At 47.6% G+C, this 25,462-nt stretch overlaps 1 protein-coding gene across 1 annotated transcript; it reads right to left on the bottom strand.

Annotated features, from left to right (window-relative positions):
• Positions 1-1,321: 1,321 nt before the first annotated feature.
• Positions 1,322-25,420, bottom strand: LOC117533380 (protein fantom-like; the record flags this gene model as incomplete). The annotated part of the gene is made up of 8 exons (XM_034197078.1): positions 1,322-1,610; positions 1,841-1,977; positions 2,226-2,310; positions 17,813-17,999; positions 18,275-18,339; positions 20,998-21,133; positions 22,537-22,629; positions 24,936-25,420. Coding segments are annotated over 8 exons (1,295 nt in total), but the record flags the coding sequence as incomplete, so codon positions are not given.
• Positions 25,421-25,462: the final 42 nt, after the last annotated feature.

The raw sequence follows: 25,462 nt of genomic DNA, 5'->3' as shown, positions 1-25,462 counted from the left end.
GGACACATAGATTGATAGATATGCAGTTATTAATAACATCTAACAAAGAAAAAAATGTAACTTTAAAAAAATTCCCCTTTCCCTCAAACTTTGCGTGACCCCCCTGGCGGCCCCCGGGGGGTCGGGGCCCCCACTTTGAAAAACACTGGTCTAGGTAAAAGAAAACTCATGCCGTGGGCGCGCAGCGGTTGAAGCTGAATGTGCGTGGGGATAGGGAATAGCCCAACGGCAGCCTGTTGAACTCGTAGGCTATCCCCTGGAAGACACTTTCTGTGCTCTGGAGCAATTTCTACATGAAAGTACGAGTCTTTCAGGTCGATGGTGGTGAACCAATCGCCTGGCTGCACAAGCCCCAGCAACTGTTTCATAGTTAACATAATAATAATAATAATAATAATTTCAATTTATATAGCGCCTTTCACGAAACCCAAGGACGCTTTACAATGGGAAGTAACAAAACAAAAAGTAATAATAAAGATACATAGGCTGAAGAAAACAAAAACAGGAACAGGTTGCTGAGTACTGTATATTAGTTGAGGCCAAAGGCCTGAGTGAACAGATGGGAACATGCGGAACTTCCTGCAGTAAATGTGGCGATTCAGGAGATCTAGAATAGATCTGAATTCCACTGTCTTCCTGAGAACCTGTTTCGCTCTCCGAGAGCTTACAGGAGTGAACCCACAATACTGAACCCCCCAAACACTCGAAGCAGAGGTGGTGGGGATCGGCGCCCGCTATTTAAGCCAGGGCACGAAGGACAGGCAGTGGCGACTCCCTGGAGGAATGATAACTCTTTCTTCTTCTTTCAAACGTCTTATCTCTGCTTCAGATGTTGCCCGCTCACTGAAGAGAAAGGGATGATAGTCAGGAGGCGAGGCCTCTTTTTATACGGTGAGATGCGCGCGCATTCAGGTAGGCCCGCCCCAAGGCCGGCTACGTCTATAGAAATCTCAGTAGGTGAATGCTTGCATAGAAGGTAGTACCCGTAGAGTCCAGTAGAGGGCGGAGCCTGTGAGAGATATAACTAAGAGCCTGATGCTTGAGATATGAGACTGTGTGAGGGCCTGGGACCAGCCGCCATGAGGGGAAGAGACTATCTCGTGAGACTGCTGTGTGAAGGCCTTGATCTGAGTTAAATGCAACGCTCTATCAACACCTGCAATTATTGATCACTATAATGTCTGTCATTATTTATCTGGATTCAAACTCCCTCTGGAGATACACACACACACACACACACACACACACACACACACACACACACACACACACACACACACACACACACACACACACACACAACACTACAGGAGAGGGAAGATGGTTTTCATTTTATTTTATTGACCGTCAAAGATAAAAATCTGACTGAGAAACAAACACTCTTTTTCTCTTCGTATTAAAAACATTTACAAATCTACACAACCAGTTTCAGTTTGACCCCCTGACACCGGTCTGTGCTGTCGCCTCATGATGACGAGCTGCTCTTCCTCCTCCTCTTCTTCCTCACTGAGCATCCTCTTCCTCCTCCTCCTCCATGATGGCCTGCAGAGCCTCCAGTCCCTCCACAGAAACCGTCAGCGTGCCCACCTCCTCCCTCTCCATGTCCAACACTGCACACACACACACACACACACACACACACACACACACACACACACACACACACACACACACACACACACACACACACACACACCACAGTTAAGGCCTCGTGTAGGTGACTTTTGGACATATGTTTCTGTTTATTTAGGTATTTTCATTTGGAAATCTGCGAGAATTCTCCTCAGAGACAGTCACTGTGTGTGTGTGTGTGTGTGTGTGTGTGTGTGTGTGTGTGTACCCTGCAGCCTCCTCTCCAGCAGCTCGCTGTGTGTCTCTGTGATTTCGGGGATCCTGATGAAGGCGACCCCGACCTCCTCACACTCTCTCTCCTGTTCCTCCTCCTCCGGGGGCTCGCTCACCACCGTGAACCGGATCCTACACACACACACACACACACACACACACACACACACACACACACACACACACACACACACACACACACACACACACACACACACACACACACACACACACACACACACACACACACACACACACACACACACACACACACACACACACACACACACACACACAGGTGGAGGTGAGAGCATGCCTCACTGGTGTCCTGTCGGAGCAGCCGTGGACTCTCCTTGGAGGTCGATGAAGTGTCTTCTCACCTCTCCATGTGGGGCAGTCTTCCCTTCAGGACCCCCCTCAGCAGGTGCCGCCTCAACCTGTGCTGCTGGGCATCCACAGGAACCACTGCAACAGGAAACACACACTGAACACAACGGATGTAACGATACCAAAAACTCACGGTACGATAATATCACGATAAAAAGTCCACGGTACGATGTTTATCGCGATATTGAAAAATAAAAATGTTTTTACTTGAATTTCTTTTCTTTATTAAATAATACATCTTATTTGTACAGCATTTTAGTAGGATAGTAGTATTTTAAAGTGTCAACAATATAATAATCAGACCCTGCAATAGAATAAATCAAGTTTCACTTTAGTTTTTCAAGTAACTCAACTCTAACTCGCTCACTCTCTCACTCAGCATCGTCCCATTGTAAAGCGTCCTTGGGACTTCCGGTTACGTAATGCCAAGAGCAGACGCTTGATTTCCCAGCTCCGTCAGAGCCGTGATTAAAATAGCCAAAACCCAAGAGATATCCGACAAATGAACACTAGACTGAATGATATAATCCCCAACTCAATGAACTCAAAGAGAGAAACCAAGAAGAACGCTAAAACAGGAAAACAGGAGGAAATGAAAGCTAGCCAAAAGCAGCTAATGCTAACGGACAGCATGCGTAGCGTGAGCAGCGAACCAACAGGTGGTTTGATTGATTGATTGAAAAGTGTATTAACAGCTTGTATATTGGGTACAGTACAGTACAGCTCAAAACATACAATTGTTAAGGGGATGCAGACCAGAGAAAGACTTTCGTCTTGTTTACATCAGGGTCCCCCATTTCCAATTCATCATATCATTTAAGACATAATGATGGTGAATCAGAGAGGCTAGCGGACACTTTAAGGACACTAAGCTGTCACTTAACAGACTGGAATCGTCCATGACTGAGATAACACAGCAAATAGTGCAACGGCAGAGAATAGAGTGAGCGCCACGGAAGACCGAAGCATACGTCAAGAAAGGGCTGTGGGCTACTTACTCAGGAGAGAGGCTAGTTTAGCAGCAACATGCGATGACATGGAAAACCGACTTCGGCGCAATAATATCAGGATGTACGGAATAAGAGAGGGAGCTTAGAAGGACGACATGATGTTGTTCATAACCGCACTCTTACACACGAAGCTAAAGGTACCAGGAGATACGGAAATTAAACTCGAAAGAGCGCACATAGCCCTTGCTCCTAAGCCAAGAGTCATCAGCACCGCCGAGATCCATCATTGTGCGATTCCTGGATTTCAGTGTCAAACAAATAATACTGCAACAGGCATGGAAACAACGAGACATTGAATTCGAGGGCCGGAGGATTACTTTGATCAGGATTACTCCCCGGACTTGCAAGGAAAAAGGAAGAGAGTACGAGAGGTGATTAAGCAACTGAAGGAGAAGAATATCAAGGCTCACCATACCCTGCACAGCTGAAGCTTTTCCTGGCCACGGGAGTGAGGGTGTTCCCCACACTGGAAGAGGCACAATCGACTCTGAAAGAGCTTGGAGTCGACGCAAGAATTGAGGAACGAGACATACTGGAGAGGGAGCTGATGCAGGACAAGTGGTCGACCCAGGAGAATCGGAGGAGGAACCAGATGCAATTGAACCCCACAGACGTGAGAGCTATCATCCGCGGAGACAACGGAATGAAGGGTCGTGAGTAAAGTGATAATTCGCGAATACAGGGGATATAACATAGACTGTGGGGTTGATTGACTCATGATAATAATTTGTCGGACATGGATAATTTGATAAAAGAAGTGAAGATGGCAAGGATAATATGTGTATATGAATAGGGTCTGAACGGGGAGTGGGGGAGCAAACACCGCTAACTCTGGCTAGAGTATTGCAGTCAAGGCGACGAGGACTACAAACCAGGGCAACCTGGTGGACCGTTGCATGCGCACTTTGTGCGTTTTTCCCAGAGAGCTGGAGCTCTCTGCCCAATTCATATGGGGGGTGGGATGCCTTTTTGTTTTCTACTGGAGGCATTCTACCAGGCACTTGGAAGTTCATCATTGTTTATTGCAAAGTGTAATACTGTTCTATCATTTATTGATTATTATGGTTCAATGTTGTTTGGCAAACATACGTATAAGGAGGATAAGCACCTGGAGTTCAATTTACAGTTGGCAAAACACTGAAGTGGGGTTTGAAACAAAGAACAAGACACAATGCAGGTTTAATAGTTCATTGAAATTACTGGTCATAATATGAATACATTGAATTTCATTAGTTATAATGTAAAAGGAATCAACCACCCCATAAAGAGGAAGACAATTATCAGTCAATTGAAGAGATTGAATTGCTCAGTAGCACTACTGCAGGAGCCCCATCTGAGTGCAGAGGAACACAAAACGCTGAGAAGGGAATGGGCGGGGCAAGTTTTCAGTGCCTCATGTGGAGGATAAAAAGAGGAGTAGCTATTTTGTGTCATAAGTCGTTATGTTTTGTTCCAGAGAAAGTACATGAAGACAAAAAGGGACGCCATGTTTTGGTGGTGGGGACAATTGGGAATGTAAATATAACTATTTTGAATTGATATGCTCCAAATGAAGAAGATCCCGGCTTCTTTAAAGAAATTGCAACACTTCTAGCAGAAAACAGGGAATACTCATAGTCGGGGGGATTTGAACTGTGTTGTGAACCAAAGAATAGACAAACAACCACCTGCACTAGGACCACAAACACGGAAAGCTAAAGCATTATGTAACATGATAGAGGAACTTGGGCTCACAGATATATGGCGCTTACAACATCCTAGAGACAGGGACTTTACATTTATTTCAAAAGTGCACAAGAGTTACTCCCGAATTGACTTCTTCTGTGTCTCCAAACAGGACGCCCATAAAGTCACAGATTGTCACATTGAACCCACTACCATCTCAGATCATGGACCAGTGGTAATGGCAATCAAGTTGGAAGAGGAGAAGTATTATAGATACTGGAGGTTGAATGTTTCATTATTAAATAACCCAGAGGTGGTACAAAGTATAAGAGAAGAATTTAATAATGATCTGGAACATAATGATAATGGAGAAGTTTCGGTATCGACAGTATGGGAGGCAGCTAAAGCAGTTCTTAGGGGACAAATAATTGCCCTCTCCTCAAGATTGAAAAAAAGAACGTGAAAAGAAACAATTCGATTTAGAAACCTGCATACGAGAGTTGGAGCGAGAACACATAAGGACACAAAAAGAATCCACCCTGAAAGCTCTTGACCGGTGCAGGCGAGATTTGAGTGACTTATTGACATATAAAGCCGAAGGTGCTTTACGATTTGCTAATCAGAGATATTATGAATCAGGAAACCGAGCGAGTCGGCTATTAGCATTTCAGTAAAACACAAGCAACCAGGATAGTTCCGAAGATTATGAGTCCCTCCAAGAGAAAAATGGTGTCTCACCCTAAAGAAGTAGCGGAAGCCTTTTCTATTTATTATAAAGCACTCTGTGACTCGCCAGTGGTAGAGGATAAAGCAGGAAACATTAGAACCTTCCTTGGTGGATTGAATTTACCTAAATGAAGTGAACAAGAGTCAAAAACGATGGTGGAACCAATCAGAAAGGAGGAAATTGAAGAAGTTATAAAGAAGTTGAAAAACAATAAATCACCAGGGATAGACGGGGGAGTTTTACAAATATGTTAAGAAGGAGATCACACCACTTTTGCAAAGAGTATTTCATTATGCTCTTAAGGAGAACCAACCTCCCAAAACATGGTCTGAAGCAATAATATCTGTGATTCCCCAGGAGGGGAAAGACCCTACAAATTGTGCGTCGTTCAGACCTATAAGTTTGCTCTGCAGTGACGGAAAAATGTTGAGTACAATAATAGCTCAAAGAATCCAGAAATATATCACTAAATGAATGAATCCAGATCAGGCAGGATTCATACCTGGAAGACAGGGAAAGAATAACATTAGACGAACCCTAAATATAATGTCAATGGCACGGAAAAGTAAGCGGTCTTCAATGCTTCTCAGCTTAGATGCTGAGAAAGCATTTGATAGGATAGACTGGCTATATTTGGAATGTACACTAGAGAAGATGGGATTTCATTCAGATTTGATTAATTGGGTTAGAGTTCTGAATTCCGATCCGGTGTCAAGGGTCCGCGTTAATGGTTACACATCTGAACAATTTAAATTATACAGAGGGACCAGACAAGGATCGCCTCTCTCCCCACTGCTATTTGCGATTAGTAGAGAGCCACTGGCAGAAATGATAAGGGAGAACCCTAGAATCCATGGAATATCAGAGGGGGAGGAACACACAAACTATCGTTGTACGTGGACGATGTGATATTATATATTAGTGATCCTCTAACCTCAATTCCAACCCGATGGAGTTGCCTGGATGAGTTTGGTGAAGTGTCAGCGTATAAAGTTAATGAATCCAAATCGGAGGCTATGATGTTAGTGGGTGATTGGCCATCTCAATTAGACAAGGAGGTTTCATTTAAATGGTCAGCACAAGGCTTCAGGTATCTGGGAATCATTATCACTCCAAAAACTTCACAGTTATACAAGGCTAATTATGGTGGATTAATAACGGAAATAAAATTAGATATGGCTAGACAGGAGACTCTCCCACATTCATTATTTGGTAGAATTGACACTGTAAGAATGAATATACTTCCCAGATGATTATATCTGTTTCAGTCTCTCCCCCTCTATGTTCCAGTCTCGGCCTTTAAAATGACAGACAAGTTGATTTCCACATTTATATGGCCAAAGAAGAAGCCTAGGATTAAATTGAAGCTGTTAACATATTCAAAGAATGAAGGAGGCCTCAATCTTCCCAATTTGAAGTTGTACTACTGGCAGCACAACTGTGTGGTATGGTTGAATGGCTTACACAAAATGGGGAGACGACTTGGTTGGAATTAGAGAAGGAATCATGCCCATTAAGGCCTCTTGAGATGCTGCCATTTCTGGGACAAAAGAGCTGGAGGAAAGTTGGGGCAGAGAATGAATGGATGAAGTGCACTCAAAAAGTGTGGTCAATAGTGAGAGAAGAAGTGGAAGCACCGCTAACAATTTCAAGGGTGATGGAGATCGCAAAGAATGGGGACTTTAGGCGAAGTCAACTGGATACAGGGTTTAGGGAAGGGCTTATTATAATAGACCCAATGTTTGAGGGTGACATTTTTTGTTCATTTAAACAATTACAAGATAAATGTGTCTTAGGTTCTCATGATTTCTAGAGATACTTGAGAAATGATCTGATGTCCCAGAGAGCACGGAACACTGAGCGAACACACACTTCCACACACTGCTACTAATAAGGGCTAAGAAAAGAGTGTCACAAAAATACAAATGTCTGCAAGGACGCATGTCAGGGAAGACTTTGGGTATCAAGGAGAGATGGGTGTTATTATTGAGGACGACTCGTCAAGGGGAGATGGGTGTTATTATTGAGGACGACTCGTCAAGGGGAGATGGGTGTTATTATTGAGGACGACTCGTCAAGGGGAGATGGGTGTTATTATTGAGGACGACTCGTCAAGGGGAGATGGGTGTTATTATTGAGGACGACTCGTCAAGGGGAGATGGGTGTTATTATTGAGGACGACTCGTCAAGGGGAGATGGGTGTTATTATTGAGGACGACTCGTCAAGGGGAGATGGGTGTTATTATTGAGGACGACTCGTCAAGGGGAGATGGGTGTTATTATTGAGGACGACTCGTCAAGGGGAGATGGGTGTTATTATTGAGGACGACTCGTCAAGGGGAGATGGGTTGTTATTATTGAGGACGACTCGTCAGGGGAGATGGGTGTTATTATTGAGGACGACTCGTCAAGGGGAGATGGGTGTTATTATTGAGGACGACTCGTCAAGGGGAGAAGGGTGTTATTATTGAGGACGACTCGTCAAGGGGAGATGGGTGTTATTATTGAGGACGACTCGTCAAGGGGAGAAGGGTGTTATTATTGAGGACGACTCGTCAAGGGGAGATGGTGTTATTATTGAGGAGGACTCGTCAAGGGGAGATGGGTGTTATTATTGAGGACGACTCGTCAAGGGGAGATGGATGTTATTATTGAGGACGACTCGTCAAGGGGAGATAGGTGTTATTATTGAGGACGACTCGTCAAGGGGAGAAGGGTGTTATTATTGAGGACGACTCGTCAAGGGGAGATGGGTGTTATTATTGAGGACGACTCGTCAAGGGGAGAAGGGTGTTATTATTGAGGACGACTCGTCAAGGGGAGAAGGGTGTTATTATTGAGGACGACTCGTCAAGGGGAGATGGGTGTTATTATTGAGGACGACTCGTCAAGGGGAGATGGGTGTTATTATTGAGGGACGACTCGTCAAGGGGAGAAGGGTGTTATTATTGAGGACGACTCGTCAAGGGGAGATAGGTGTTATTATTGAGGACGACTCGTCAAGGGGAGATGGGTGTTATTATTGAGGACGACTCGTCAAGGGGAGATGGATGTTATTATTGAGGACGACTCGTCAAGGGGAGATGGGTGTTATTATTGAGGACGACTCGTCAAGGGGAGATGGGTGTTATTATTGAGGACGACTCGTCAAGGGGAGAAGGGTGTTATTATTGAGGACGACTCGTCAAGGGGAGATGGGTGTTATTATTGAGGAGGACTCGTCAAGGGGAGATGGGTGTTATTATTGAGGACGACTCGTCAAGGGGAGATGGATGTTATTATTGAGGACGACTCGTCAAGGGGAGAAGGGTGTTATTATTGAGGACGACTCGTCAAGGGGAGAAGGGTGTTATTATTGAGGACGACTCGTCAAGGGGAGATGGGTGTTATTATTGAGGACGACTCGTCAAGGGAGAAGGGTGTTATTATTGAGGACGACTCGTCAAGGGGAGAAGGGTGTTATTATTGAGGACGACTCGTCAAGGGGAGATGGGTGTTATTATTGAGGACGACTCGTCAAGGGGAGATGGGTGTTATTATTGAGGACGACTCGTCAAGGGGAGAAGGGGTGTTATTATTGAGGACGACTCGTCAAGGGGAGATGGGTGTTATTATTGAGGACGACTCGTCAAGGGGAGATGGGTGTTATTATTGAGGACGACTCGTCAAGGGGAGATGGATGTTATTATTGAGGACGACTCGTCAAGGGGAGTTGGGTGTTATTATTGAGGACGACTCGTCAAGGGGAGATGGGTGTTATTATTGAGGACGACTCGTCAAGGGGAGATGGGTGTTATTATTGAGGACGACTCGTCAAGGGGAGATGGGTGTTATTATTGAGGACGACTCGTCAAGGGGAGATGGGGTGTTATTATTGAGGAAGACTCGTCAAGGGGAGATGGGTGTTATATTGAGGGACGACTCGTCAAGGGGAGAAGGGGTGTTATTATTGAGGACGACTCGTCAAGGGGAGATAGGTGTTATTATTGAGGACGACTCGTCAAGGGGAGATGGGTGTTTTATTATTGAGGACGACTCGTCAAGGGGAGATGGGTGTTATTATATTGAGGACGACTCGTCAAGGGGAGAATGGGTGTTATTATTGAGGACGACTCGTCAAGGGGAGATGGGTGTTATTATTGAGGACGACTCGTCAAGGGGAGATGGGTGTTATTATTGAGGACGACTCGTCAAGGGGAGATGGGTGTTATTATTGAGGACGACTCGTCAAGGGGAGATGGTGTTATTATTGAGGACGACTCGTCAAGGGGAGATGGGTGTTATTATTGAGGACGACTCGTCAAGGGGAGATGGGTGTTATTATTGAGGACGACTCGTCAAGGGGAGATGGGTGTTATTATTGAGGACGACTCGTCAAGGGGAGATGGGTGTTATTATTGAGGACGACTCGTCAAGGGGAGATGGGTGTTATTATTGAGGACGACTCGTCAAGGGGAGAAGGGTGTTATTATTGAGGACGACTCGTCAAGGGGAGATGGGTGTTATTATTGAGGACGACTCGTCAAGGGGAGATGGGTGTTATTATTGAGGACGACTCGTCAAGGGGAGATGGGTGTTATTATTGAGGACGACTCGTCAAGGGGAGATGGGTGTTATTATTGAGGAACGACTCGTCAAGGGGAGATGGGTGTTATTATTGAGGACGACTCGTCAAGGGGAGATGGGTGTTATTATTGAAGGACGACTCGTCAAGGGGAGATGGGTGTTATTATTGAGGACGACTCGTCAAGGGGAGATGGGTGGTTATTATTGAGGACGACTCGTCAAGGGGAGATGGGTGTTTATTATTGAGGACGACTCGTCAAGGGGAGATGGGTGTTATTATTGAGGACGACTCTTCAAGGGGAGAAGGGTGTTATTATTGAGGACGACTCGTCAAGGGGGAGATGGGTGTTATTATTGAGGACGACTCGTCAAGGGGGAGATGGGTGTTATTATTGAGGACGACTCGTCAAGGGGAGATGGGTGTTATTATTGAGGACGACTCCGTCAGGGGAGAATGGGTGTTTATTATTGAGGACGACTCGTCAAGGGGAGATGGGTGTTATTATTGAGGACGACTCGTCAAGGGGAGATGTGGTGTTATTATTGAGGACGACTCGTCAAGGGGAGATGGGTGTTATTATTGAGGACGACTCGTCAAGGGGGAGATGGGTGTTATTATTGAGGACGACTCGTCAAGGGGAGATGGGTGTTATTATTGAGGACGACTCGTCAAGGGGAGATGGGTGTTATTATTGAGGACGACTCGTCAAGGGAGAGAGGGTGTTATTATTGAGGACGACTCGTCAAGGGGAGATGGGTGTTATTATTGAGGAGGACTCGTCAAGGGGAGATGGGTGTTATTATTGAGGACGACTCGTCAAGGGGAGATGGATGTTATTATTGAGGACGACTCGTCAAGGGGGAGATGGGTGTTATTATTGAGGACGACTCGTCAAGGGGAGAAGGGGTGTTATTATTGAGGACGACTCGTCAAGGGGAGATGGGTGTTATTATTGAGGACGACTCGTCAAGGGGAGAAGGGTGTTATTATTGAGGACGACTCGTCAAGGGGAGAAGGGTGTTATTATTGAGGACGACTCGTCAAGGGGAGATGGGTGTTATTATTGAGGACGACTCGTCAAGGGGAGATGGTTGTTATTATTGAGGACGACTCGTCAGGGGAGAAGGGTGTTATTATTGAGGACGACTCGTCAAGGGGAGATAGGTGTTATTATTGAGGACGACTCGTCAAGGGGAGATGGGTGTTATTATTGAGGAACGACTCGTCAAGGGGAGAATGGGTGTTATTATTGAGGACGACTCGTCAAGGGGAGAAGGGGTGTTATTATTGAGGACGACTCGTCAAGGGGAGATGGATGTTATTATTGAGGACGACTCGTCAAGGGGAGTTGGGTGTTATTATTGAGGACGACTCGTCAAGGGGAGATGGATGTTATTATTGAGGACGACTCGTCAAGGGGAGTTGGGTGTTATTATTGAGGACGACTCGTCAAGGGGAGATGGGTGTTATTATTGAGGACGACTCGTCAAGGGGAGAAGGGTGTTATATATTGAGGACGACTCGTCAAGGGGAGATGGGTGTTATTATTGAGGAGGACTCGTCAAGGGGAGATGGGTGTTATTATTGAGGACGACTCGTCAAGGGGAGATGGATGTTATTATTGAGGACGACTCGTCAAGGGGAGAGGGTGTTATTATTGAGGACGACTCGTCAAGGGGAGAAGGGTGTTATTATTGAGGACGACTCGTCAAGGGGAGATGGGTGTTATTATTGAGGACGACTCGTCAAGGGGAGAAGGGTGTTATTATTGAGGACGACTCGTCAAGGGGAGAAGGGTGTTATTATTGAGGACGACTCGTCAAGGGGAGATGGGTGTTATTATTGAGGACGACTCGTCAAGGGGAGATGGGTGTTATTATTGAGGACGACTCGTCAAGGGGAGAAGGGTGTTATTATTGAGGACGACTCGTCAAGGGGAGATAGGTGTTATTATTGAGGACGACTCGTCAAGGGGATATGGGTGTTATTATTGAGGACGACTCGTCAAGGGGAGATGGATGTTATTATTGAGGACGACTCGTCAAGGGGAGTTGGGTGTTATTATTGAGGACGACTCGTCAAGGGGAGATGGGTGTATTATTGAGGACGACTCGTCCAAGGGGGAGATGGTGTTATTATTGAGGACGACTCGTCAAGGGGAGATGGGTGTTTTATTGAGGACGACTCGTCAAGGGAGATGGTGTTATTATTGAGGACGACTCGTCAAGGGGAGATGGGTGTTATTATTGAGGACGACTCGTCAAGGGGAGATGGTGTTATTATGAGGACGACTCGTCAAGGGGAGATAGGGTGTTATTATGAGGACGACTCGTCAAGGGGAGATTGGTGTTATTATTGAGGACGACTCGTCAAGGGGAGATGGGTGTTATTATTGAGGACGACTACGTCAAGGGGAGATAGGGTGTTATTATTGAGGGACGACTCGTCAAGGGGAGATGGGTGTTATTATTGAGGACGACTCGTCAAGGGGAGATGGGTGTTATTATTGAGGACGACCTCGTCAAGGGGAGAGGGGGTTGTTATTATTGAGGACGACTCGTCAAGGGGAGATGGGTGTTATTATTGAGGACGACTCGTCCAGGGGCGATGGTGTTATTATTGAGAAGAATCGTCAAGGGAGATGGGTGTATATTATTGAGGACGACTCGTCAAGGGGAGATGGGGTGTTATTATTGGGAGGGTATGAGGCCGACTCGTCAAGGGGAGATGGGTGTTATTATTGAGGACGACTCGTCAAGGGGAGATGGGTGTTATTATTGAGGACGACTCGTCAAGGGGAGATGGGTGTTATTATTGAGGACGACTCGTCAAGGGGAGATAGGGTGTTATTATTGAGGACGACTCGTCAAGGGGAGATGGTGTTATTATTGAGGACGACTCGTCAAGGGGAGATGGGTGTTATTATTGAGGACGACTCGTCAAGGGGAGATGGGTGTTATTATTGAGGACGACTCGTCAAGGGGAGATGGGTGGTTATTATTGAGGACGACTCGTCAAGGGGAGATGGGTGTTATTATTGAGGACGACTCGTCAAGGGGGAGATGGGTGTTATTATTGAGGACGACTCGTCAAGGGGAGATGGGTGTTATTATTGAGGACGACTCGTCAAGGGGAGATGGGTGTTATTATTGAGGACGACTCGTCAAGGGGAGATGGGTGTTATTATTGAGGACGACTCGTCAAGGGGAGATGGGTGTTATTATTGAGGACGACTCGTCAAGGGGAGATGGGTGTTATTATTGAGGACGACTCGTCAAGGGGAGATGGGTGTTATTATTGAGGACGACTCGTCAAGGGGAGATGGGTGTTATTATTGAGGACGACTCGTCAAGGGGAGATGGGTGTTATTATTGAGGACGACTCGTCAAGGGGAGATGGGTGTTATTATTGAGGACGACTCGTCAAGGGGAGATGGGTGTTATTATTGAGGACGACTCGTCAAGGGGAGATGGGTGTTATTATTGAGGACGACTCGTCAAGGGGAGATGGGTGTTATTATTGAGGACGACTCGTCAAGGGGAGATGGGTGTTATTATTGAGGACGACTCGTCAAGGGGAGATGGGTGTTATTATTGAGGACGACTCGTCAAGGGGAGATGGGTGTTATTATTGAGGACGACTCGTCAAGGGGAGATGGGTGTTATTATTGAGGACGACTCGTCAAGGGGAGATGGGTGTTATTATTGAGGACGACTCGTCAAGGGGAGATGGGTGTTATTATTGAGGACGACTCGTCAAGGGGAGATGGGTGTTATTATTGAGGACGGACTCGTCAAGGGGAGATGGGTGTTATTATTGAGGACGACTCGTCAAGGGGAGATGGGTGTTATTATTGAGGACGACTCGTCAAGGGGAGATGGGTGTTATTATTGAGGACGACTCGTGGGGAGATGGAGATGGGTGTTATTATTGAGGACGACTCGTCAAGGGGAGAAGGGTGTTATTATTGAGGACGACTCGTCAAGGGGAGATGGGTGTTATTATTGAGGACGACTCGTGGGGAGATGGAGATGGGTGTGAAAGGGGACAGCAAATAACAAACAGCCCTTCATGGAAAGAATTTCATTGGAAAATAAAAACGAGATATTTTAGGACTCCTCTTATTGTTTCAAAATATAACGGAGCGTTAACACGTGTGTGTTGGACTGCCCGAAGCTGGGGCTATGGATAAGACCGCCCTCCGTCAGTGACCAGACAGGCTACTGATTAACCCACTGCCACCCGCCCTCCGTCAGTGACCAGACAGGCTACTGATTAACCCACTGCCACCCGCCCTCCATCAGTGGCCAGACAGGCTACTGATTAACCCACTGCCACCCGCCCTCCGTCAGTGACCAGACAGGCTACTGATTAACCCACTGCCACCCGCCCTCCATCAGTGACCAGACAGGCTACTGATTAACCCACTGCCACCCGCCCTCCGTCAGTGGCCAGACAGGCTACTGATTAACCCACTGCCACCCGCCCTCCGTCAGTGGCCAGACAGGCTACTGATTAACCCACTGCCACCCGCCCTCCATCAGTGGCCAGACAGGCTACTGATTAACCCACTGCCACCCGCCCTCCGTCAGTGGCCAGACAGGCTACTGATTAACCCACTGCCACCCGCCCTCCGTCAGTGGCCAGACAGGCTACTGATTAACCCACTGCCACCCGCCCTCCGTCAGTGGCCAGACAGGCTACTGATTAACCCACTGCCACCCGCCCTCCGTCAGTGACCAGACAGGCTACTGACGGAGTTCTCAATGGAAAAGAGAACAGCAAGACTCCAGATGAAGTCGGATGTGTTTGTAAATAGATGGACTCCTGTAATCGATCAGTTGTGAAAAGGTGCTGTAACGATATAAGGTTGGACTTGAACAAAACTAAGTCTAGTTTATTTTAATTTATTTGTGTGTTGCCGATTCAATATTCTCTCATTCCTCTTTGTTTGGATGCAACTTTTAAGATACCATGATGTATAATTATCTGTGTCATTTTGTGTTTGTTCTCAACAATGTAAAATGGATCTGCATATGGTTGAATAAACATCTTGGGTTTGGTGAAAGGCGCTATATCAACTGAAAGGGTTAGGGTCTGAGACCTAGGTCGGCGAAGACCCTATTAAAGAATGACCCTGGAAACACGCCCAGGGAACACCACCGGCAAAGGCACAGAAAGGGTTCGGAAATCATGACGGCTGATAGGCCGCGCCAGCCCGTCACGTGGGCGGGGCAGTAGGTAGCCCAACTAGCACATTATTGATATCGGACCGATTATTTGTTATTATTATTATTTGAACACCATGGCAACGGATCCTTCGCCATAAACTACGGTGTCGCTGTAACTCCAATGGACACGGTCCCATCGTCCCCCAATCTTCACTTTTATATCACCGGTCCATGCCTCAACAGCTCTACATGAAATCTGAGATCTCACCATATCCCGTTGCCATGTAAACGCATCCTTCGCCAACAAATACGATGTTGTTGTAATTCAATGGAAAATGGTCCAAACGGCACCAGACTTCAGACTATCATTAATGGTCCGGCCCTCAACAGCTCTATGTAAATAATGGGGTGTCTTCATATGCCGTTGCCATGGCAACGCGTCCCTCGCCAAAAAACCTGGTGTTGTAGTAATTCAATGGGAAATCGTCCAAACGGCACCAGACTTCATATGATGGCTAATGGTCTGGCCCTCAACAGCTCTACGCCAATTATGGGATGTCATCATATCCCGTTGCCATGGAAACGCATCCTTCGCTGAAAAATACGATGTTGTTGTAATTCAATGGAAAATCGTCCAAACAGCACCAGACTTCAGACTATCATTGATGGTCCGGCCCTCAACAGCTCTACGCCAATTGTGGGATGTCATCATATGCCGTTGCTATGGCGACAGATCCCTCGCCATGAAACATGGTGTTGTTGTAATTCAATGGGAAATCGTCCAAACGGCACCAGACTTCAGACTATCATTAATGGTCCGGCCCTCAACAGCTCTATGTCAATTATGGGATGTCATCATATGCCGTTGCCATGGCGACAGATCCCTCTTCATAAAACACAATGTTGTCTTAACTCAATGGAAAATGGTCCAAATGGCACCAGACTTCAAATGACAGTTAATGGTCCTTCCCTCAACACCTCAATATGACAATAGTCAGTTTTCCTCAAAAGCTGTTGCCATGGCAACACATTCCTCGCCGTTAAGCACAATATTGCTATAACTCCTGTGTAAATGGTCAAAAACTGTTCTAACCGTCAACCCCTCGAGACATATATGTGTCAGTTTTGAAATTTCGCCAAATTTCGTTGCTATGGTAACAAAATGGTCGCCGTCAAACACGGTTTTCTCATAACTCCAGTTAACATGCTCCAAACGGCCCAAAAATTCACAGGTTTGATAACGATGCAGCCCTCAACACATCTAGGCGTATTATGGGGTGTCATCAAATGCCGTTGCCATGGCGACAGATCACCCGCCATCAAACACAATGTTTGTATTACTGCTGTAACTCAAAGACATTGTCCTATCGGCCTGAAACTTCCCACGTTTGCCAACGGCCGAGTCCTCGAGACACCTAGACACACGTCGACGTGCGGACAACAGCCTGCGGAGCGTCGAAGACCCGCTCAACGCTGCTTGCAGCTTTAATTATTATTATTATTATCAAGGTTATCTTTTAGGAATATGAGCATGTCCACATTTCCAGGTAGAAGCTGGGATGTTTGGGCGTTTGCAATATCCCCTGCTGTGGAAACAACTCTCTTGCTTGGTACTGATGTTGCTGGGACAGAGAGATATGCTTTGGCCATGGGTGACAGCAGTGGGTCAAACTGTGCATTGTCTCTCCACCACTTCAAAAACAATACAGTTTTTGCCAAGAAGGTGAGGCTTATTGACAGAGATATAAATATACTGTTGGTACTTGTCAATGTCTCTAGGTATGTACATGTAGCCCTGTAAATACGATGTCCTTTTGTGTTATCTGTTGTTTTATGTTCATGTTGGAACCTACTTGCTGCCATGTTGGACAGGTCTCCCTTGAAAAAGAGATCGATTATCTCAATGGGACCACCTGGTTAAATAAAGGTTTAAAAAAAAAAAAACATTAAAAAAAATCCCGGTATATTTTGTCAGTCTCACGACGGTATTGAGACAGTTATTTACTGCGATATTCGATATATTGTTACATCCCTACTGAAAACACACTGCAAAGACACACACACACACACACACACACACACACACATACACACAAACACTGCAACAGGAAACACACACTGTAGACACACTGCACACACACACACACACACACACACACACACACACACTGCAACAGGAAACACACACTGAACACACACTGTAGACACACACACACTGAACACACACTGCAGACACACTGCACACACAAACTGAACACACACTGCAGACACACACTGGTGAGAGAAACTCCCCCTGAAGGGAACACAGGGATGGAAGCCCCTACTACCATGCACGATAGAACACACTGCAGTAAGCAGAATCAGGCCTCTTTAACAATACAGCTGTTAACGTTAGCATGGTTAGCTGTTAGCAGGGCTCCCCCTCTCTCTCTGCTCTCACCCTTGCTGTAGTTGAAGTTGATGCTGCTCCCTGGGGGAGGCTTGGGGAGGGACAGCGGGGTCTCCTCTGTGGGGAGGTCCAGCAGACTGAACTCTACGAAGAGACGCTGAAGGCTGCGGTCCAAACACACCCGAGACCCCGGAGACAAGCTCAGAGACACCACCTCCACCCGCAGGCGCTCAGAGGCCTGCACACACAAACACACACACACACACACACACACACACACACACACACACACACACACACACACACACACACACAAACACACACACACATTAGAATACTTAGCAGCAAGATCAATGGTATAACTTTCATTTTATCGTCATTGTCTAAATCAGAAAAAGACAAGACACACACACTCTGCACCGAGAGGAGACACACACACACACATACATATACATATACACACACACACACACACACACACACACACACACACACACACACACACACACTGACCTTCCTCCCCACGCTGCCCCCCCCCACGATGCAGTCATCACTGGACTCCTCCTCTGGAGCAGCATCTGCACAGAGGAACATCAGCTGATCAAGACCTCCTCGTCAGTAACGCTGCACATCATCCCTCCTTACATACATATACAGTCAACATAAATATATATAAGTATGTCCTGTGGTTCCTGTGTGCCTGGTGGGTCACTAAAGACCTGGACCAAACACCAGTTCCAGAGGAGAGTCATTTAGTTTGTGTTACTGGTTACTCATTTCATTTCAAACCTTTATTTAACCAGATTGGTCCCATTGAGATCATAGATCTCTTTTCAAAGGGAGACCTGCAAACAACAGTCTGACTGGCCCCAGGCCTACACACAGTCTCTCTAGACATTAGTACTACTCTGAAACAACAGTCTGACTGGCCCCAGGCCTACACACAGTCTCTCTAGACATTAGTACTACTCTGAAACATCAGTCTGACTGGCCCCAGGCCTACAGTCTCTCTAGACATTAGTACTACTCTGAAACATCAGTCTGACTGGCCCCAGGCCTACAGTCTCTCTAGACATTAGTACTACTCTGAAACAACAGTCTGACTGGCCCCAGGCCTACACACAGTCTCTCTAGACATTAGTACTACTCTGAAACAACAGTCTGACTGGCCCCCAGGCCTACAGTCTCTCTAGACATTAGTACTACTCTGAAACATCAGTCTGACTGGCCCCAGGCCTACAGTCTCTCTAGACATTAGTACTACTCTGAAACATCAGTCTGACTGGCCCCAGGCCTACAGTCTCTCTAGACATTAGTACTACTCTGAAACATCAGTCTGACTGGCCCCAGGCCTACAGTCTCTCTAGACATGAGTACTACTCTGAAACATCAGTCTGACTGGCCCCAGGCCTACAGTCTCTCTAGACATTAGTACTACTCTGAAACATCAGTCTGACTGGCCCCAAGCCTACAGTCTCTCTAGACATTAGTACTACTCTGAAACATCAGTCTGACTGGCCCCAGGCCTACAGTCTCTCTAGACATTAGTACTACTCTGAAACAACAGTCTGACTGGCCCCAGGCCTACAGTCTCTCTAGACATTAGTACTACTCTGAAACAACAGTCTGACTGGCCCCAGGCCTACAGTCTCTCTAGACATTAGTACTACTCTGAAACATCAGTCTGACTGGCCCCAGGCCTACAGTCTCTCTAGACATTAGTACTACTCTGAAACATCAGTCTGACTGGCCCCAGGCCTACAGTCTCTCTAGACATTAGTACTACTCTGAAACATCAGTCTGACTGGCCCCAGGCCTACAGTCTCTCTAGACATTAGTACTACTCTGAAACATCAGTCTGACTGGCCCCAGGCCTACAGTCTCTCTAGACATTAGTACTACTCTGAAACATCAGTCTGACTGGCCCCAAGCCTACAGTCTCTCTAGACATTAGTACTACTCTGAAACATCAGTCTGACTGGCCCCAGGCCTACAGTCTCTCTAGACATTAGTACTACTCTGAACAACAGTCTGACTGGCCCCAGGCCTACAGTCTCTCTAGACATTAGTACTACTCTGAAACATCAGTCTGACTGGCCCCAGGCCTACAGTCTCTCTAGACATTAGTACTACTCTGAAACATCAGTCTGACTGGCCCCAGGCCTACAGTCTCTCTAGACATGAGTACTACTCTGAAACATCAGTCTGACTGGCCCCAGGCCTACAGTCTCTCTAGACATTAGTACTACTCTGAAACATCAGTCTGACTGGCCCCAGGCCTACAGTCTCTCTAGACATTAGTACTACTCTGAAACATCAGTCTGACTGGCCCCAGGCCTACAGTCTCTCTAGACATGAGTACTACTCTGAAACATCAGTCTGACTGGCCCCAGGCCTACAGTCTCTCTAGACATTAGTACTACTCTGAAACATCAGTCTGACTGGCCCCAGGCCTACAGTCTCTCTAGACATTAGTACTACTCTGAAACATCAGTCTGACTGGCCCCAGGCCTACAGTCTCTCTAGACATTAGTACTACTCTGAAACATCAGTCTGACTGGCCCCAGGCCTACAGTCTCTCTAGACATTAGTACTACTCTGAAACATCAGTCTGACTGGCCCCAGGCCTACAGTCTCTCTAGACATTAGTACTACTCTGAAACATCAGTCTGACTGGCCCCAGGCCTACAGTCTCTCTAGACATTAGTACTACTCTGAAACATCAGTCTGACTGGCCCCAGGCCTACAGTCTCTCTAGACATTAGTACTACTCTGAAACATCAGTCTGACTGGCCCCAGGCCTACAGTCTCTCTAGACATTAGTACTACTCTGAAACATCAGTCTGACTGGCCCCCAGGCCTACAGTCTCTCTAGACATTAGTACTACTCTGAAACAACAGTCTGACTGGCCCCAGGCCTACAGTCTCTCTAGACATTAGTACTACTCTGAAACATCAGTCTGACTGGCCCCAGGCCTACAGTCTCTCTAGACATTAGTACTACTCTGAAACAACAGTCTGACTGGCCCCAGGCCTACAGTCTCTCTAGACATTAGTACTACTCTGAAACATCAGTCTGACTGGCCCCAGGCCTACAGTCTCTCTAGACATTAGTACTACTCTGAAACAACAGTCTGACTGGCCCCAGGCCCACAGTCTCTCTAGACATGAGTACTACTCTGAAACATCAGTCTGAAGGTGAAGCACTATCTAATGTCCCGTCATCACTTCCTCACCCTGCAGGGTCTCCTCCGACATCTCAGAGTCAGAGGAGAGAGACTGGGAGCTGACTGGGACCAGCTGACCCTCCGACACATGAGATTCCTCTTCCTCCTCCTCTTCTTCTGCAGGTGGAGTCGCTGCTGACAAAACCTGCAGACACAGAACACATGGAGTTTCACAGAGACTGGTTTAAAACACATCAGCTATTGAGGAGACTCACCTGTTCTGTGTCACAGGGATCTATGTCTCACCTGTTCTGTGTCACAGGGATCTATGTCTCACCTGTTCTGTATCACAGGGATCTATGTCTCACCTGTTCTGTATCACAGGGATCTATGTCTCACCTGTTCTGTATCACAGGGATCTATGTCTCACCTGTTCTGTGTCACAGGGATCTATGTCTCACCTGTTCTGTATCACAGGGATCTATGTCTCACCTGTTCTGTATCACAGGGATCTATGTCTCACCTGTTCTGTATCACAGGGATCTATGTCTCACCTGTTCTGTGTCACAGGGATCTATGTCTCACCTGTTCTGTGTCACAGGGATCTATGTCTCACCCGTTCTGTATCACAGGGATCTATGTCTCACCTGTTCTGTGTCACAGGGATCTATGTCTCACCTGATCTGTATCACAGGGATCTATGTCTCACCTGTTCTGTATCACAGGGATCTATGTCTCACCTGTTCTGTATCACAGGGATCTATGTATCACCTGTTCTGTATCACAGGGATCTATGTCTCACCTGTTCTGTATCACAGGGATCTATGTCTCACCTGTTCTGTGTCACAGGGATCTATGTCTCACCTGTTCTGTATCACAGGGATCTATGTATCACCTGTTCTGTATCACAGGGATCTATGTCTCACCTGTTCTGTATCACAGGGATCTATGTATCACCTGTTCTGTATCACAGGGATCTATGTCTCACCTGTTCTGTGTCACAGGGATCTATGTCTCACCTGTTCTGTATCACAGGGATCTATGTCTCACCTGTTCTGTATCACAGGGATCTATGTCTCACCTGTTCTGTGTCACAGGGATCTATGTCTCACCTGTTCTGTGTCACAGGGATCTATGTCTCACCTGTTCTGTGTCACAGGGATCTATGTCTCACCTGTTCTGTATCACAGGGATCTATGTCTCACCTGTTCTGTATCACAGGGATCTATGTCTCACCTGTTCTGTATCACAGGGATCTATGTCTCACCTGTTCTGTGTCACAGGGATCTATGTCTCACCTGTTCTGTGTCACAGGGATCTATGTCTCACCTGTTCTGTATCACAGGGATCTATGTCTCACCTGTTCTGTATCACAGGGATCTATGTCTCACCTGTTCTGTATCACAGGGATCTATGTCTCACCTGTTCTGTGTCACAGGGATCTATGTCTCACCTGTTCTGTATCACAGGGATCTATGTCTCACCTGTTCTGTATCACAGGGATCTATGTCTCACCTGTTCTGTATCACAGGGATCTATGTCTCACCTGTTCTGTATCACAGGGATCTATGTCTCACCTGTTCTGTATCACAGGGATCTATGTCTCACCTGTTCTGTATCACAGGGATCTATGAAGGAGACCTTTTTGGCCGGTGGTCCGTCCTTTAGTTGTGTCCTCAGCCTGAGTTTGGGCAGCGGGGCCTGATGGAGGAATCAGAAGTACTTTATTAGTCCAACAGCGAGGACAGGTTACAGCACAGGGGGACAGCAGGTATACAGCACAGGGGGACAGCAGGTATACAGCACAGGGGGACAGCAGGTATACGGCACAGGGCGACAGCAGGTATACGGCACAGGGGGACAGCAGGTATACGGCACAGGGCGACAGCAGGTATACGGCACAGGGCGACAGCAGGTATACGGCACAGGGGGACAGCAGGTATACAGCACAGGGGGACAGCAGGTATACAGCACAGGGGGACAGCAGGTATACAGCACAGGGGGACAGCAGGTATACAGCACAGGGCGACAGCAGGTATACAGCACAGGGGGACAGCAGGTATACAGCACAGGGCGACAGCAGGTATACGGCACAGGGGGACAGCAGGTATACGGCACAGGGCGACAGCAGGTATACGGCACAGGGGGACAGCAGGTATACGGCACAGGGCGACAGCAGGTATACGGCACAGGGCGACAGCAGGTATACGGCACAGGGGGACAGCAGGTATACGGCACAGGGGGACAGCAGGTATACGGCACAGGGGGACAGCAGGTATACAGCACAGGGGGACAGCAGGTATACAGCACAGGGGGACAGCAGGTATACAGCACAGGGGGACAGCAGGTATACAGCACAGGGCGACAGCAGGTATACAGCACAGGGGGACAGCAGGTATACAGCACAGGGGGACAGCAGGTATACAGCACAGGGCGACAGCAGGTATACAGCACAGGGGGACAGCAGGTATACAGCACAGGGGGACAGCAGGTATACAGCACAGGGGGACAGCAGGTATACAGCACAGGGCGACAGCAGGTATACAGCACAGGGGGACAGCAGGTATACAGCACAGGGGGACAGCAGGTATACAACACAGGGGGACAGCAGGTATACAGCACAGGGGGACAGCAGGTATACAGCACAGGGCGACAGCAGGTATACGGCACAGGGGGACAGCAGGTATACGGCACAGGGCGACAGCAGGTATACGGCACAGGGGGACAGCAGGTATACAGCACAGGGGGACAGCAGGTATACAGCACAGGGGGACAGCAGGTATACAGCACAGGGGGACAGCAGGTATACGGCACAGGGCGACAGCAGGTATACGGCACAGGGCGACAGCAGGTATACGGCACAGGGCGACAGCAGGTATACGGCACAGGGGGGACAGCAGGTATACAGCACAGGGGGACAGCAGGTATACAGCACAGGGCGACAGCAGGTATACAGCACAGGGCGACAGCAGGTATACAGCACAGGGGGACAGCAGGTATACAGCACAGGGGGACAGCAGGTATACAGCACAGGGCGACAGCAGGTATACAGCACAGGGGGACAGCAGGTATACAGCACAGGGGGACAGCAGGTATACGGCACAGGGCGACAGCAGGTATACGGCACAGGGCGACAGCAGGTATACGGCACAGGGCGACAGCAGGTATACGGCACAGGGGGACAGCAGGTATACAGCACAGGGGGACAGCAGGTATACAGCACAGGGCGACAGCAGGTATACAGCACAGGGGGACAGCAGGTATACAGCACAGGGCGACAGCAGGTATACAGCACAGGGGGACAGCAGGTATACAGCACAGGGGGACAGCAGGTATACAGCACAGGGGGACAGCAGGTATACAGCACAGGGGGACAGCAGGTATACAGCACAGGGGGACAGCAGGTATACAGCACAGGGCGACAGCAGGTATACAGCACAGGGCGACAGCAGGTATACAGCACAGGGGGACAGCAGGTATACAGCACAGGGGACAGCAGTTCTAAAAGTCTATATGGACCAAAGTCAAAACATGTCTTGGCTGATTGAGACTACCATGAGTTGGACCATTGGATACAGAGAGACCTAGATGATCATTCTTACCTCAAATCAATAAGCAATCTGTCCAATACAGACGATCCAGGGTGGCCTAAATCTTTCTCATTAGAACAGCCCACGGAGGGGACAGATGTGGACACTTTCTGGTTAAAACTTACATGTTTGATCCTGAAAAAGTCAGAAATGGATTCAGCATCCTCAATAACCATAAAACATCCTTCCAAAATTGGCCAAGCCATTTGTAACTATTGTCCACATATGCTAATGAGCTGATGCTAAATGTGTCCAAATATCTGCAGGTCAGCATCCAGCAGTTTCTATGAGCTGGAAACCCTGCTCTATATTTCTATCAGAACACTTTGGGGTCTCAACGTGTCCAGGTTCACAGCAGGACTCTATGAGCTGCAGACAGACAATAATATAAACGAGAGACTTGATCTCTCTGCTGACCTTAGACGCATAGACCTTTGGGAGGGAGATGGGGGAGGGGGGAGGAAGTTTCTCCTCCTCCTGCCGAGCCTTTTCCACGTCTCCCAACTTCCTCCTCTTCCTCTGGAGGTCTGCTCTCTGGAGGAGGTCTGCTCTCTGGAGGAGGTCTGCTCTCTGGAGGTCTGCTCTCTGGAGGAGGTCTGATCTCTGGAGGAGGTCTGCTCTCTGGAGGGTCTGCTCTCTGGTGGAGGTCTGCTCTCTGGAGGTCTGCTCTCTGGAGGTCTGCTCTCTGGAGGAGGGTCTGATCTCTGGAGGAGGTCTGCTCTCTGGAGGTCTGCTCTCTGGAGGTCTGCTCTCTGGAGGTCTGCTCTCTGGAGGTCTGCTCTCTGGAGGAGGTCTGATCTCTGGAGGAGGTCTGATCTCTGGAGGAGGTCTGATCTCTGGAGGAGGTCTGCTCTCTGGAGGTCTGGTCGATGGAGGTCTGCTCTCTGGAGGAGGTCTGATCTCTGGAGAAGGTCTGATCTCTGGAGGTCTGCTCTCTGGAGGAG

This window comes from Gymnodraco acuticeps, unplaced genomic scaffold, assembly GCF_902827175.1.
Source record: "Gymnodraco acuticeps unplaced genomic scaffold, fGymAcu1.1, whole genome shotgun sequence".
NCBI classification, from domain to species: Eukaryota; Metazoa; Chordata; class Actinopteri; order Perciformes; family Bathydraconidae; genus Gymnodraco; species Gymnodraco acuticeps.
The sequence above is the reverse complement of the archived record's forward strand: the minus strand, read 5'-3'. Positions and strand labels throughout refer to the sequence as shown.